General features: G+C 39.2%; 2 protein-coding genes across 5 annotated transcripts; both read left to right on the plus strand.

Annotated features, from left to right (window-relative positions):
* Window positions 1-2,029: 2,029 nt before the first annotated feature.
* On the plus strand, window positions 2,030-5,770 carry LOC103708503. The gene is made up of 2 exons (XM_008793460.4): window positions 2,030-2,212; window positions 3,772-5,770. Exon 2 carries the CDS (start codon window positions 3,825-3,827, stop codon window positions 4,254-4,256), a length of 432 nt encoding a protein of 143 aa, XP_008791682.1. The 5' UTR covers window positions 2,030-2,212; window positions 3,772-3,824; the 3' UTR covers window positions 4,257-5,770.
* Window positions 5,771-6,413: 643 nt separating this feature from the next.
* Window positions 6,414-15,538, plus strand: LOC103708505 (probable plastid-lipid-associated protein 10, chloroplastic). Of its 4 annotated transcripts, none has more exons than XR_005509403.1 (10): window positions 6,414-6,753; window positions 6,827-6,952; window positions 7,050-7,184; window positions 7,281-7,376; window positions 10,738-10,818; window positions 14,313-14,399; window positions 14,783-14,838; window positions 14,935-15,048; window positions 15,145-15,207; window positions 15,291-15,538. XR_005509403.1 is itself a non-coding variant. In XM_039121148.1 (8 exons), the coding sequence occupies exons 1-8, from the start codon at window positions 6,598-6,600 to the stop codon at window positions 15,047-15,049; spliced, it is 858 nt and encodes a 285-aa protein (XP_038977076.1). In that variant the 5' UTR covers window positions 6,416-6,597; the 3' UTR covers window positions 15,050-15,052. The 4 variants fall into 4 exon arrangements, 1 of the variants encoding a protein (XP_038977076.1); XR_005509401.1 differs by having other exon boundaries at window positions 6,417-6,753; window positions 6,833-6,952; window positions 14,929-15,048; XR_005509400.1 differs by having other exon boundaries at window positions 6,436-6,753; window positions 14,929-15,048.
* Window positions 15,539-16,397: the final 859 nt, after the last annotated feature.

A 16,397-nucleotide genomic window follows, 5' to 3' on the forward strand; every position in this document is an offset into this window, starting at 1 on the left:
CAACTGTTTACAGATTGCCATCAATCTTTATGCATGCAATGTGGACAAAAAGGACCGGAATCAAATTGAAGAATGGAAGCCTGAGAGATTTTTAGCTAGCAATTTTGAACCAACGGACCTTTACAAGACGACTTTTAGAGCAAGAAGAAGAATATGTGCTAGATCTTTTCAGGCAATGCTAATTTCTTTTACAACTATTGATAGATTCGTACAAGAGTTGAGCGGAGACTGAAATGAGAGGAAGATCATATAGATTCAGCTCACAACCCACAAATTTCAGCCTATGCATGCATACATTACCCCGAGAGCAATGGATCATTTAGGATTGCAGTCATCCTAAATTTTTCTTGCATTTTTCTTCTCCTGCTCTCCTCGCAACCTGTGCTGGTATTTTTATTTCATAAAGCATGTGAAACAAATACCTTTGTTACTGATCTAGAATTTCACATGGCATAGAATGTAATTTCTGCATATACTACAGTTTTTAGGCTATTTAGCAACTTTGCCAATGGCTTCCTTGGTGCGGTCTTTTATTCACAAGTCAATGATGTAAAGCTGATTTTACCGGACACCTTAGTGAAATAACCCTAGTATTTTAACCAAAGTTTTGTTTTTACTGCGGCTAAACATGGTCCAAATCTGATCTAGATCCGAATATATTATGTTGAGATCGGGACATACATGGCCTTGAGCCCACCCGAACAATCCACCGGGTCTAAAAGATTATCCATGGACTTATTCTAACTTATTAGGTTGTGCTTGGATCCTGGACCCCTACATAAAATTGGGTCAAATCAATATCAAGCAAGTTCTGATCCGGCTCAACCTATTCACACCTTGCGACTTTTAGGCTCTATTTAATTTATTACAAAAATATAAAAAAATAAATCATTATAAAAAAGTACAAAATATTTTCTTATAGGGTAAGAAAATTACATTAAAAAATTATTATGGACATAGGGACAATTTGATCATCTTGAACAATGTCTCTTTTTTTTTTTTGTTGACAAACACACTATTTTCAGAGGAAAAAAAGAATATGTTTGTGAGAGAAAATTCTGATGCATTATTTATCTCTTCAATTTTTTAATTCCTTTTTATTATCAAATAGTAAAAAAGAAGAAAATTTCATCCTTCACGCAGCTCACCCACCGCAATGCAACGTCCCTTCCTGTCATGGACGCGTGTCAGCATCGTAACGGGAGCCAACATGTTTCGCGGATTTTGGACATAGCTGATCGTGCCACGTCTCCCTTCCCCGCGCACAATCCTCCTCGGTGCACGCAACAGGTCAACGTTATCCGCTCTCAGCGATTTAAAATCGCATTCCAGGATCTTAGCACACGAGAGGAGGTCACAATGTTTCCTCCCCGCTATCCGAACGTCCGATCTTCATCGAGCGAGCTACGTCTCGTCACGGCCGCACCGTTCCTCGGATTCCATAAACGACGGCACGCCAAACGCGGTATTAAGTTCTGCATGGAAGAGAGTCGCTGCAGCGGGCCCCACAACTGGATCCACGACCACGTTTCTCTATGTAATTGGTCACAGGGTCCCCTTCACCTAAAATCGCGTTCGCTTCTCAACGCGTGGCTCTGAAGCTACAGCGGCTCGGCTAAAGAGTCGAAGAAACCCTCCATGTGACTCGTCTCGTTATACTACTGGCGTGGAGCTGTTTCCTTAGGAGTAAGCCGAGCTGACTCAGCTGAGCCGTTAGACCGAGCAAGCGAAGTGCGCCCGGTCGTTCAGCGGGCAAGTTGAAAGGTCGGTCCTTGGGTCCGGGTTCGGGCTGCGTCTTGATCCCGATGTCGACCGTTGGATCTCGACCCGCACAGCTCTTAAAGCACTCCGAACCCCTTAATTCGTCCGCTGTACAGCTTTCGAAGCGACCTTTGCGCGATCCAACGGTGGATTCGCGCGAAGGAAGGAGAATCCTTCTTTCGGGCAAAAGATACAACCTCTGTTCTTCGCGCAAAAGATACAACCTCTGTCCCGCCCTTTGGTCCATCTTCTATAAATAGGCGAGCCAACGTTGCCTTCGGGAGCGTTTTTTGACTGCCACGCGGCGAAGGGGGAGCAGGGTCACAGGAGGGAAGGGAGGAGCGAGTTCGTTGAGGGGAGATATTTGCTTTTGTTTATTCTCGCTTCTTTGATCTCTTCATCTTCTTCTCCTCGACTTCCAGTTTTGAGGTCACACCCCACCCACCCCAGAGTAAGTCTCTTATCTTTCTTTTTTTTTTTCCTTTTTTTTAAAAAATATTTATTTTATTTGCTCGAATTTTACGTGCTAGGGTTTGGTTTGGTGAACAAAAATGCTTGAATTTTTTTTGATCTTTTTGTGAAATGTAAACGTTAAAATTTCACTGGGTTTCAGGGGTGGATTCTTGGTTGGGTTTGGTGGGCTTTATCGATACTGATTTTTCAAAAGAGAGTGATGTTTCTGTTTTCACTGCTTGGATTTTTGTCTGAAATCTCTTTTTATTCGATGTTTTCTTTTTCTTTTTTTTTTCCCCCTTAATTTGATTTCCTTTCTTTGAAAGATGAGTAACGCTGTATGTGCTTCAGTTTATTTCTGGATTTCTTTTGGGTCTCGTCGTAGCTTCATTCTGAGTGTATCCCTTGCTCGGTTTTTTTTCGCTCACCTTAGCTTCGGTCTGAACTAGAAGAGAGTATTATCCAATATCTGCACAAGCAAGTGTTCAGCATCCATCTTATCAGTCATCATCATGGTGCCATTAACTACAACTAGCTGGCTTTGGGAGATTGGGTGCCATATCATGTAGATCTATATTATAAATTTATAATTTTATGACTCGGATATGTTCAAATCAAGATAGGAAGACTAATATTGTTTAAGTGAGATGATCAGATAGATGATGCAGTATTGAGCCCTCTTTGTGGTTTGGTACTTTGAGCGTGGAGTTCTTCTGCATGTTTTCTGGCCATGTCAGGTGGCGCTTAAGCCCCAATTTTGGTTGCTAATTTATGGTAAATTTAATAAATGGCCTGTGTATATCTTGGTTGAAGAAGATTGGTCCTATGGTTTGAGCCTTGAAATTTGGTTTTCAAACAGCATTTCTTGTTGTGTGTGGCTCTGCACCATTGCCGGGTGTGTCTTTGATATGCAAATCATTCTGTGCTCATTGCGTACTAGGATCTGATGCCCATGCAGAAGGATAGCAATGACATAACAGGAGTGGTACCTGGCGATTGCCAATTCGTATTGTTATATGTTTATTTCGTGATGTAATTAGATGGCCAATGATTGAAATTCTAATGGCACCCATCTAATCAACTTTTATCTGTATTAAGTATTCTTTATCTTGCACACATTAATGACTTATTTCTGACCATGCTACAGTTAGCAGTTTGCTCGTGGAAACTTTCCATTGAGATCTGTTTTTGATGGTTAGCTTTTGCCGTTGTAATAGAAAACTCAGAGCTTAAGGAAGATAAGGTTGTGATGAGGGAAGTTTGTTAAGAATAGTCTTGTATTGACTGTTGCCTGAGGAAAAATTGTAACAAGATATACTTACTTCATGCCCCATTCTATTTGTTCCCTTGATTGTGTCCATCTTAGACCTCAAATCTCCTAATAGAGCACCTTATACCTTCTGATGTTGCTTTCTTTCCATGTATAGCTTAAATGGTCAACTGTTTCATGTCAAAATGTTGAATTAGGGGAAAATTCATTAATTATAATGGATGCACATTTCACGTGAGACATTTACTCCATTCTAAAGAAAATCCTTCTGGTTTTTTGGGTTGCAGAGGCTTTGGTGCTAGAAAGAGAGAGACATACAAAAATATCAATCAACTGAGTGATGGAGGTATATGGAAAATCTATGATTGCTGAGCCAAGTAATGTGATTTTTTTGTCCAGTATTCTTAACAGGGAAGAGCCAATCCCTAGCCACAAATGTGATAAGAGATGCCAAAATGAACATGTATTTGGAAACATGTACCGCTGCAAACTAACAGGAATAACACACATCTGTGACCAGAACTGTAACCAGAGGATTTTGTATGATAACCATAACTCCTTTTGCAGAGTAAGCAGGCAGGTCTTTCCTCTTTCACCAGCAGAACAGCAGGCAGTTAGAGGAGTTCGGAGGAAGCTTGAAGCAGAGAACTCTGATGGCTGTGCTTTTAAGCGCAGGCGAGATGCCCAGCTGCATCCTCCTCCTTTTGAGAGGTCTTTCACTGTGGTGTCTCCAATCTGCAGTCAAGTTGGAGATGGCATGGACATGAGTTAATGCTCAGTAGTCCCATTTCCATTTCTTTTTCTTTTTCCACCTTCCTTTGCTCCCTTTGCGATGCATATTAAGAGTGTCCTTCCTCTATTGAGACTTGGAAGTGAACCAAATATGTTATGGACATGTTGTGAAACTCTTAAAAATCCTTTGTAGTACCATCCAAGTGGAATGGTCGTATTCTAACTGTTTAACATTTCATTAGAACCTACAACAGATTTGACTGCCATTCATGGATGTTCTTTTTTAATAGAATGTTTCAAGCAATCAGATTAGATCTACTATTTCTTTCAAGCAGTATGTTGATTCATAATTTAGACAGAGGGCCTTCTAAAGCAACTGTCATCATTTTTAGCTTTGATTAGATGATCCAGATGGTATTATATGTTGACATCTTTGCTTCCATGTTCTCTTGATGAACTGCAATTTTAATGCTCTGTAATACTGTCCTTGGTACATGTGTTTGGGTCATGGTTATCCTTTCTTAATGCCTTTATGTTGAAAGTATGCTTTATTTTCTATTGTTAGTTTTGGGCATCATTTAATCTGCTTATGTGTTAGATCCTTTGTGTGGAATTTGTCTGCTGCAACAGTGGTATTATTATCTACAACTGACTTGAATTGACAGGTTTTGGCAGTCCACTTGATGTATTCCTATTGTTTTGTTCTGGTAAAACTTTATTTATCTATTTATTTATTTTATTGTGTCTCTTAGCTAGTTGCAGCCTTGCAGGTTGTTGATGAAATATTTTTATATATGACACGAATCTTTTGCTTCCCATGTTGATATTTGTGAACATTTCAAATTATTTTGCAGGATAATTCGGGCTTGAAGCTCAGGAGAACTGAAAAATAATGTTTAGTTAATCGTTTTTCATTTCAATATGTGGAAACTCTAACCTTATGTCTTGCATTTTGAAGGTACAAAAAGGATGATTCCTATCACGTAGCTTGTCACAACACTGAGATAGTTGATTCCTGCTCAAAGCTCATAAGAATTCCTTCTAGCAGATTCTCCTAACATTATGTACAATTATCAAGGAGCTTAACCACAGCGTGGCAAGGCAGCAATGGTTCTTTTAAATGCTGCAAAGTTTTAAGAGGAAATCCTAGTGGGTGGTTTGATCTCATTAAGCATACCATGGTTGGACTGCATTGAAACTAGAGTCATTTTGTCCTGAGCTTGTTTAAATTCTTAACATATACTTGACATGTTTTGAGGCTCTCGCTGTGCTCTTGGATGCTTCAGGCTGTGCTGTAAAGGTGGTCATGGTGATGTTTTCCATTGATAATATCATCTCCTGCTTGAGCTTTCACCGCCTTTACTGTTTTCTAAGAACTGTGAAGCTTGACTTTGTACTCTAGGATGGTCACTCTTGATGTATTCTCAAGTCTCATTTGTATATCTGTTTATTGCACACTTTTTATCTGAACATCTTGTTGATGATGATAAAGTTGTTTATTGCAGAAGACTTTTTGTATTATGGTTACATATTATACATTATCTTTTATGTGGATGCCTATCTGCAAATTTTTCATTTCCATAGTTCTATATAAACCGTTCATCTTGTTATTGCTTTAACTTATTTCTTTAACTAATATATGGCTAGTTCAATGAAATATAGAATTTCACATTTCTTTTCCATGTATTCCTTCATTGCATATCCAAACAAGTGAATGGGAATTGTGATTCCAATTTCCTGCCTTCCATATCTATTCCATTCCAATTCTATTTCCAATTCTCTGAGAACCAAATGCAGCATCGTAGAGGTGGTTCCATGATATATGAATAGTGGTTTTGGCAAATAGCTAATGGTATAATGATCAATAACAGTAGCACTCAGAGGTGTTTACACAGGTTAATCCATGAAAGAATTGTCATTTTCAAGATTGAGTTAATCTGCCAAGGAGAGGATTCACATTTAGTAAAGAGGTAGGGCTCATACTAACATTTTTGAATGGAGAAAGCTATATATCATCCACTGCTGATCACTCCTCGGTTCACCTGGGGACGTGGAAATCAATGATTGGCTGAGTGCAGGCAAGGTCCCTGACACCATCAATCTTACAATGTTTAACACTGATCTCTGATTGCAGCATCCAGAGTGAATTGTGCATTAACAATACTTTTTTGTAAATTCAAGTTAATAATGCAGTTAGGCCAATTTGTAGCAAGCCCGGGCTGTAGACCTGACTCAAACTGCCTCTTAATAGACCTATAGGAAGATAGATCTTAAAATTGAAGAAAAGACACAAATAGCATTTTAACAAGCGAGAATCAAAAAGTGCGACAGCTTCAGCTCGGATAACGGCGTTCCACGCCCCGGAAGGTGCAAGCGACCAAATGGACCTTCCTTTCCCCGTTCTCCTACAAACTCCTATCCCTACAGTGAAGCCAACAAGAAAGTGGATCCCGTGGCCGAACCCCTGCACCAAATCAGCATCCAAGAGAACATCTCGGCCCAATTCGACGCGCGTCGCGGCCGCTGCCCCTTCCCCAGTAATTATCCTCCTCTCTCTCTCCTGCTTTCTTTTGGTGCCCTTTCTTGGAAAATTTTCTTTTACCTCATTAGGCGGTGGCGGTGGCGGTGGAGGCGGACCTGGAGAGGAGGAAGTACGATCTCCTGAGAGCTGTCCAGGACACGCAGCGCGGCCTCGTCACCACCGCCGACCAGCGCTCCTCCATCGAGGAGGCCTTGGTATGTACCAGAAGACATCGGCACTGTGTCTTTCTTTCTTTCTTGTTGAATTTTCTTGTCTTGGTGCCAAACCAAACCCACGGAGCTGGGTGGGCAGGTGCGCGTGGAAGGATATGATGCAGGCTTGCCGGTGGACCTATCGAAGCTGGACGGCACGTGGCGGCTCAACTACACCTCGGCTTCCGATGTTCTCGTCCTCTTCGAGGCTGCCGCCAGGCTCCCTTTCCTTCAGGTCCCGATCCTGCTCCCTTTTGTTCTCCTTTTCTTTTCCATGGACTACTGGATCACCCATGGTTTTTTTTCCCATTCCCCTGGGAAATTTCTGTAGGTGGGACAAATTTTTCAGAAGTTTGAATGTAAGGAACGGTCTGATGGAGGAATTGTAAGGAATGTTGTGCGCTGGAGCATTCCAACTCTATTAGAGGTAACAGACAGATGTGCTTTTTCTTCATTGATATAAAGTTTTGCCTGCTTTTGCTCCCTGAAATTTGTCTGTAATTGGAGAGAAAAAAGGACTTGGAAGCCTTTGGTCAACTGTAGAAGTGGATAGTGTTTGTATTCCATATCAACTTGCATAAAAAAGAATTGGAGGTTCTGTGTTTGTCTTGAGTGGTGCATCCTCCATTCTCAAGATTTCAGACCCAAGTAATTATGATCAGGCAGGATTCCCTGCCTTTCTCAAAAAAAAAAAAAAAAAAGGTTGGGCAATAGGCACAATTGATATCTATTATAAAATAAAAGAGACAATCTTTAAAATGTAAACTTGTCTTGAATTTTCTTTCCTTGAAGGTGGAATTTTGGTATGCAGTTTGGAGTTGTTATTTGTTAATAACATTAAATAATGCGTGTGTTTTCTGTTGATGCTTACAGACAAAAACATTACATAAAGGTAAGAAGTTATAGTTGACAAAGTTTTCATAGAAATTCTATGTTTTAGTTTAGAACCAGGTCTATGCGCTATAAAGGTTTATTCAAAATGGTCTAACTTAAGGGAAGGAAAGGCCATGTTAGATCTGTAGTTAAGTCTATTCATCTATTTATGCCATAAGTCAAAAGGACTAATCAAGGTACATCATCTCGATACTGGATTCTATACTCATATCATACTGGTACAATGTCGGTCTGCCCAGTATGAAGGTCAATTTGGTATACCTAGACTTAGTACACCCCCTTACCGAGTTTCAGTTTCATATCGGTATGAAATGGTATGCTTAATACAGAAAGGGACGCACTGGTACAACGAACCTTAGTAAGAGGTAAAGTGTTAGCTATAGTAATGGAAGCAAAATCTAAGAGATGTAAGTGATTCATGTAGTAGAGGCCTCTTTGTCTGAAGCCCATCCCAATCACCCTCCCCGTATGATGGTCCTGCACTAAACAAGATGAAGAATTAAAGTTAATAGTACAATGGCTACCGGTGAGTTGATCGACAGAATAAATATTCATGGCAAGCTTAGGAACATGACATGTGAAATAGAAAACTAACTAGAAGCATCAAATCAAGGAGTAAGTGTACCATGGTGGGTAACTGATGAGGTAGAGCTATTTGTTTGAAATGGAGTGTAAAGTGGTGATGGAAGCACCAAGAGAAGGCATTAGCAGTCATCTGGTGGAAGACTCTAGAATCAAGAATCCAACTAGAGGTAGATGTGGTCGAGGCTAAGCAAGGTAAAGAGGTAGGCATAGCAGCATGAATGGGCATCACAAGCTGATTAAGACAATCTAAGATATCTTGTGATATTCTTTTCTCATATATATGTATATGGGAGGGAGAGGGTTGGACTAGGCTACACTCAAGTGAAGCCAAGCTTGGATCCAGTCGCCTCTGCCATTGTTGGATTAATATGGATCTTGAGGCATTCCAAACAGTTATTAATAGCCAAGCCTGGTCCGTCGCAGGAAAAGGAAAAAAAGAGAACCATTAATTTGTGGGATGGGACATGTTGTCCATGCCAACACCCATTCCTCAAATAAGAGAAGCATTAATTAGTGGGATGGGACGTGATGTCTATGCCACTGGGAGAAGCTCCTGTTCCTGGGGACGCATCCTATTCTCTCTCTCTACCCCTATCCAAGATAAACACTAAACACCAAAACGAGAACAACTAGTCTGCGAGAATAAACACACATCTCGCAGAAATAAACAGAAAAAGATCTTGCCACCCTTGGTCAGGTGAGGACTACCTTACAGCAAACAACAACGGAGGATAAACAAAAAGTTCGGAGGAGCAAATGCTAAGTGCTCAAAAATAAACTTTAACCTACTGGGAGAAAACAACAACTCTAAAGAAATAGACACTAATGTGTCCATGATAAATACCAATATCCAAACAATAAATGCCTAATCTACGGAAATAAACATAAACATTGTAGAAATAAACAAAAAAGGATTTGGCCTGGGGTGGAGGAGAGATAGTGGGAGAGAGGGCGGCACGTCGTGTCCCATCCTGTTAAAAATGAGTGTTGTATCCGAGAAAAGGGGAAAAAGGTTTGAGGGTTGTCCCATCCCATTAATGCTTTGTCTTTTTTTTGTTTTTTGTTTTTGGATGTAACGGTGGAGGGGCTACTGGTAACAGCTTGCTTTTAGGTTCCAAGATCCATGCTAATCCAATAGTGGCAGAGGCGAATGGATCCAAGCTTGGCAACACTTGAAGTCCAACTCTCTCTCTCTCTCTCTCTCTATATATATATATATATATATATATTTATTTATTTATATACCAACTCTATTTAAAGAAGGAAAAGTGTTCTTTGCCCAAACAAGAGGAATGCTTCTCGGGTCATTAGATTGAGCATGGGAACATTTGGATGGACAAGAAAAAGGTCCAAGCCATCAAGGGGTGGGAGACTCCTACGGCTGTGATGGAGCTATAATTCTTTCTTGGATTGGTGAATTACTATCGGTGATTTATAAGGGGAGATTCTGTTATGGCAGCATCCCTGACCGACCTCTTGAGGATGGACCGGTGGCAGTGGTTATCATCCATCCATGAGGAGCCTGTAAGTGTAGTGCCTGGAATGGTAGATGGTCAGCTGCTTCTAGACCTTGTTGTTGATGATGGGAAATGTAAGTCAGATCTGGATGGAAGATGCTGGTGCTTCTTTAGCAAATTCTCAAACAGATTGTGAATGCTATAACAGAAAAGAGTAATAAGGCTGGAGAAATGAATCAGCTATTGCTGATTGCAGCAGCAGCATGAAGGCTCAATAGAGAGAAAAGAACAAGCTTTGAGCTGCATTTGACCAGTGATGAACATAGAGAGTAGCTAACTTGAGTTAACAACAATACCAAAGATGAAGACCACTAGAAGAAAGGCAAGATTGTTGAAGAAGCACCAAAAGCAATGGAAGACTGTTTGGTGGATTGCACCAAGGCCATAAGGCTCTGATACCATGTTAACTAGTCTCTAGTCCTCAAAAGCTTAAACTATTAGGTAAAGGGTCAACAATGTATATCAGGCCTTAACTGGTTAAAGGTTAATATCATAGAAGAAAGTGCATTATGTAAGTACAGGCAATGCCCTCCAGTGGTCTCAGTTTCATCTGATCAAGATCAGAAAACTCTCACAAGTGGATTCTTGCATATAAAGTGTTTATCAAATTTTGGCCAATTGTCATGTCATGCATGAATTTGATTTTGGGGGTTGTATGTGTGCTTTTTGCATAAAATTGCAACAGTTCTACTCATGTCCTGCCGCTATTGTTTATAGATTTCTTTTATGTTTTGCAATTTTTTGGGCTTGGTCTTCTTGATGTTTCGAACCTCATAAAAATTTTCTTTATAGGAGCAAGAGGGTGCAACACTGCTGGTCTCTGCAAAATTTTCTGTTCTTTCTAAGCGCAACATCTATCTTCAGTTTGAAGAGGTGGGTACATAAGAATTTAGTTGTATCTCTTATACACATGACATCTTGTTGGCCATTCATCTTGCACATGCTTTTAAATGTCTTGTTCATACTGGTCCAAATGAAACGAAGAGTGAAATTATTCAATCATAAAAAGGCTTGCTCAAATTGGATAACAGTTTTTCTAATCCTTTCCTTTAAAACAAAAAAAAAGGAAGCCTATTGTTATATAATAACAGAATAGCATATTAGACCAACTGCTAACTTGCAAACACGTAGAAGTCTAGCTGCCAAAAGTTCAACTGGTTTATATGCTTATACCCTACTATATATGTTAAATACCATGTTCTCGGATAGAGAACTTAAAAAAATTATGGTTTTTAAAATGTCATGTTTTCTGATGCAACTTTTTCTTTTGAAAGCTAAATCTATGATTCGGTGATAATAGAGCAGGCTATTATAGGGGAAAGAAAGTTACGATTAGAATGTTTTAGAACTTCAAAGCATTTTTCCATCAGCCTGAACCAACAACTCTAAGCAAAAATCTTATCTTTGCGTTGCTTGATGCTGGCTTTGGATGATAGAAGTCCTTAAAAGAAGTAGTTTTTAGATGCATAAAGGTCCTTAAAATAAGTTGTCCTGTACGTTTGTAGATCTCTGATTTATTTTCATTCCAATATGTTTGGTTTCTAATCTTTTTGATGCCTATGATCCCTTGCTGCCTGCTTTAGAGGAAATAACTGTAGAATGATTGATTGACATGAACTCCTTGCTTTATACAACAGAAGCACTTGCAATGGCTATTCTTTTTACCATATTCTCCTAAAAATAATGCTGAAATTACTGTTCAGATATACATTATTTCACCTGGTCAATTTGTTTTCTTAATATCCTGTTACTGCTTCTGCAGTTTGTGCTTAGTTGCAGGAACATCGTTTACAGGTTACTCCATTCTGGTGTTTTTTTCCTGCCCTCTAAACCCTTTTGAACACATAATAAAATTTTTCATTAAAAGATTCTGTCATAATCTTCAGTTCTAAAAAGCTAGTTGAAGTCAATATCATCGTTTGGAAGCTGACTAGGTTCTCTATATGAAGTAGAAGGTAAGTTATTTATGGATTACAGTGAGTAGATTATATTGTAGGTGTCCATGTCAGACCCTTGCTCAATGTTTGGAAAGCAGCCATGATATGCAAGCTATCAAATTACTGCCTAGTGCAATGTGGTATATGGGTGCATGTATGGGCCCCTATGTGGTTGGTAACTTGTTATTTTAGTTCACCTATGTGGTTGGTAACTTGTGATTTTAGAGCCTATCTTATATATTATTGCCATGTTAAATGGAGAAGAAATCTCCTTTGCATTAAGCTCATATTTCAGATACACTAACACAATGAATAATAAATTATGAACTAACAAAAATGAGCAACAAGGATTCATGGCTTGTAGTTAATCTTAAAGTACCTACCTAGTAAACTAGACATGCAGTATGTAAGTTACCAATATTCAAATAGACACTCCGAAGTCAATATTATTCAGAAAATAACATATCATTCATCATGATTACAATCATCTGGGCTCAGGTCTCATGTGAGCTGCTTAGGCTTATGTAGGCACTTGATATCTTATAGTGTGGCCCAGGTCCAATGTGGTATGGTCACTAGGTTGCATCCGCATATGTGTGTGCATTCATGATCACACAAACTGCATTTTAAGACATTGCCTTGATGATAAATAAAATAATGAGCGGCTTTCCTAATCAACGTCGATTACCTGTTCTGCATAAGAACCTATAACAAAGCCCTTATGGATACTCAACACAAACATACTAGGATCTACCTACGCAAAAGGGCTATGGCATCCTAGAGGTCATGGAAGATGTATTCTCTCACTTTCTTATATTTTATTGTTGAATATTTGATATATTCATGAGCCCATTGAAAATCTTGGGTTTGTCCTTTGGTGCAAGGGTATATTATCTTCTTCAAGTATAGTGCAGTTCAAGAGCCTCTGTAATGTGTTATGTCCTGTCTGACAGAGTGAGACAAACCTTTCAATGAACTAGGTGAACCTAAAATTTCTTGAAAAGAAACTTGGAACATCACATGCTCTGGTACGGTGAAGATAAATTTTGTCAAAGTGGACTCCTAGGGAGGAATACCTGTCAATTAGGTGCACACTACCAAAGCGCCTTGTCACCATGACCATGACATATACCTGATAAAGAAGACATATACCTGATAACAGGGCCGGCCCGAGCCCTAGGCGACCGATGCGGTCGCCTAAGGCCCCGGGCCAATGGAAGGCCCCCGGGAGGCTGACCAAAAGGAAGCAAAGGCCCCATATAAAATGGGAACAGGAGCTGGCTACGAGTCTTCCCCCTTGATGGAAGGGAGGTGGAGAGTTTCTTGGCCTGCAGAGGGGCAATTTGGGAAGTTGGGGACAATAGTTTTGTTTTGGGTGGAGAGAAAGAGAGAGGAGGGATTTGGTTGGCTTCATGCACGTCTGAAGCCACTCTTATCTTTCATCCCTTCTCTTTTTTGGTTTTGGTCTTGGTTTTCCTTCCCTCACATTACTCCTGATCCAGCTGGGCCATCAGCAAGAAAGATAGGGGGATTGGAGGTCGACTTCTTGGAGGGTAGAGAAAGAAAAGGAGGGAGGGGGGGTTGAATGGCTGCTGTGCCGTGATGTTGCAGCGGCTGCTTGGGTGCTCACTTGAAGGGGAGATGGTGGGATGGGACTTTTATTAATTAGATGGAGTGAATTTCCCATAATGCCCCTACTTTCTCTTATAGAGAGGTTCCTTTCTGGACAAATTCTTTCCCTTACCTTGACCATGAAGTGCCATGGGATAACCTTTTCCTACTCTGCTCTTGCTTGACATGGTAAACAGTACTGTCAAGCATTATCTTAGTTATTTAATCAGTTTTATGGGCCCTTCCTTAAGTATAATTACTTTTCCATGCTTCCATTCAAAAATTATATTAAGCTGAAAGGATTTTTTATCTGTCTTTGTTGCATACATGCATTTTTGTTGAAATAATGTACTTGATGGCTATCTATTTTCATATCTTTTTTCTAAATATTTTATACTTATTAATTTTTTTATTATTAAAAAAAAAAAGCCTCATTCACTGAATCTGCCTTGGGCCTCCAAATATATTGGGCCGCCCCTGCCTGATAAAGAAGACATTTTGATTGATATATTTTCTCAGGCTCTCTCCTTCACTTTGTGTCTTCCCTGTTGTAATCATATGTGATGTTATACTTCTATATCAAACAATGGCAGCATAACTTGCATGCTTGTCCATTCTGATATTCAAGTTCAGTAATGAGAATAGAGATGGAATCAGTTATGTAGCATGATGGTACACTTAATTTGCCAAAAGACTGGGTCTATTGTTGTGCATATTATTTTCTAGGTCAAGAAAATTTTGAAAAGAAAAGTTCTTTACATTGCTGCTTATTATTTTGTGGTTTGAGTTCTAGTGATTTACCGATCTACTGTCTTGTAGGTCGCTGTGGAAAATATCAAGATTAGCGAAGAGCTGCAAGCATTGATAGCTCCAGCTATTCTTCCTCGTTCTTTTTTAAGCCTACAGGTATGCCATGAGGCACCACAAATTTATCAACCTAATTATTCATTCTGTTGTTGAAATTTAAACCAGATCATATATGATAGTGTTAAGTACCTGACAAATTCATATTAATAAATTGGTAAGCACAAGTTAATACATGTCCACTGTTAATTGTTCTAAAATAACTGGTTGAATCATATCTTACCTCCACCTATTTAGCTTGTTGGCTGAACGATCGTCTTCTGACCACCTTTGGGGTCAGTGGATAAGTTTTGGATCTCCCTGGAGATGCTATTATGTAACTAGAAATAAGCAGGCTTGTACAGTAAACAGCAGAAATCTCTGGTTTAGTCCCAGCGCAGATTTTTTTTTGTTGCCCACCTTCCTAATGGTGTTTGTGAACGCAGATTTTGCAGTTCCTTAGGACTTTTCGAGCTCAGGTGCCAGTGAGAAGCCCAGAAAGGTACTTTATTATTATTTTTTGTTCAAGTACGGGAAATATCAATTTCATCTTTCATAGGATGTGAATAGCTCAAATCCAACTTCATTGCAGTCGCAGATCACCTGGAGGCTTGTATTATCTATCATATATGGACCGTGACATGCTTTTGGGCCGTTCTGTTGGGGGTGGTGGAGTTTTTGTTTTCACCCGAGCACAACCTCTTGCATCATAGTGAGTTGGCTTTTCCTTCCACTGAAATATCCATGGACATACAAGTATCAAAGCATGGTGGACAGTTACTAATATCAATGGAATTTATGCTGGCAGACTGATGTTAGATTTACAACCAGATCATGATCTCATGCTTCACGTATGGACTTAGGAAATCTGGTAATGTTCTTTGTATGATCATAGGAAGAATTAAATGCTTGATTAAATTTTAACATTATCATTTTACTTTAATTGCTTGGCAGATTACTGAGGTGTAATGTAATCAGAACCTGAGATTCTGAGAGGTGGAAACTATCAAGCATCACGGGTAAAAGCAAAAAATTATGAACACGAATTATCTTAATTGGTGTTTCCTTTGTCATATGATTAATTATATGTAAGTTGAACTAATTCTCGAAAGATGTTCCATGAAATATCAGAGGACACAATAATCTTGAAATTTTGGAACGTGATTCCGGTGTTGCATCAATTTTGACAATATGATCTGAAACGGGTTTGTCTTATCCAAATTGGATTCCGATCTTTCTCGGTCCAACCAAAATCCATCCTGTTAACGGCAGAGAAAAAAAAACATACAGTGATCCCCTTTGCAACACATGGCAGACAAGTTTGCCAAAGGTAGGAATTATTGGCTGAAGTAGATCGGGGTGTTAAAAGATGTCTGGCCTGACCGAGAAATTACTCGATGGTGGACCTGTCCAAATCCCTGTAGGGCCCTATTTTGATCATAAAGAGTTTAAGGAGCCGTTCGGTTTGAGGATAGATTTTTTTTTTAATCAAACTTTTTTTTTTTAAGAAATTAATTTTTGAAAATATGATATCTGAAAAAATAATTTTGGTATGTTTGGGTATTATATATATATATAAAAGGAGAGAGAGAGAGAGAGAGAGCAAAAAAAAGAAAAGAAAAAAAGAAATTGATTTTATTCTAGGTCTATAATGAATCTAATTCATGGAATAATATCTCAGCCTATACCTATTTAATGTGGCCTTATGCATGCACGCCATCAACTAGCTTATCTGGTGGATGCTGTACCTCATACCAAGTGCAGGACCGATTGCAACGCGAAAGCAATCGTCATGCGGGCGCAAGAAGGGCCGTAGGAAATTGGAACACTGGAAATCTTCCAATAGAGAAAAATTTGGCACAGTGAAATCATAGAGCTTGACTTTCTTTTCGCTTTGCTTTATATTGAGACAGAATTAAGCATCGTGACTATAAGGCACGAGTTTACATTATCAAGAGAGAGAATTGGACCCATAATACTGCGATGCTAATAAAGTTATATATATATATATATATATATATATATATATATATATATATATATATATATATATATATATAT

Source organism: Phoenix dactylifera, chromosome 2 (assembly GCF_009389715.1).
Source record: "Phoenix dactylifera cultivar Barhee BC4 chromosome 2, palm_55x_up_171113_PBpolish2nd_filt_p, whole genome shotgun sequence".
Taxonomy (NCBI): Eukaryota; Viridiplantae; Streptophyta; class Magnoliopsida; order Arecales; family Arecaceae; genus Phoenix; species Phoenix dactylifera.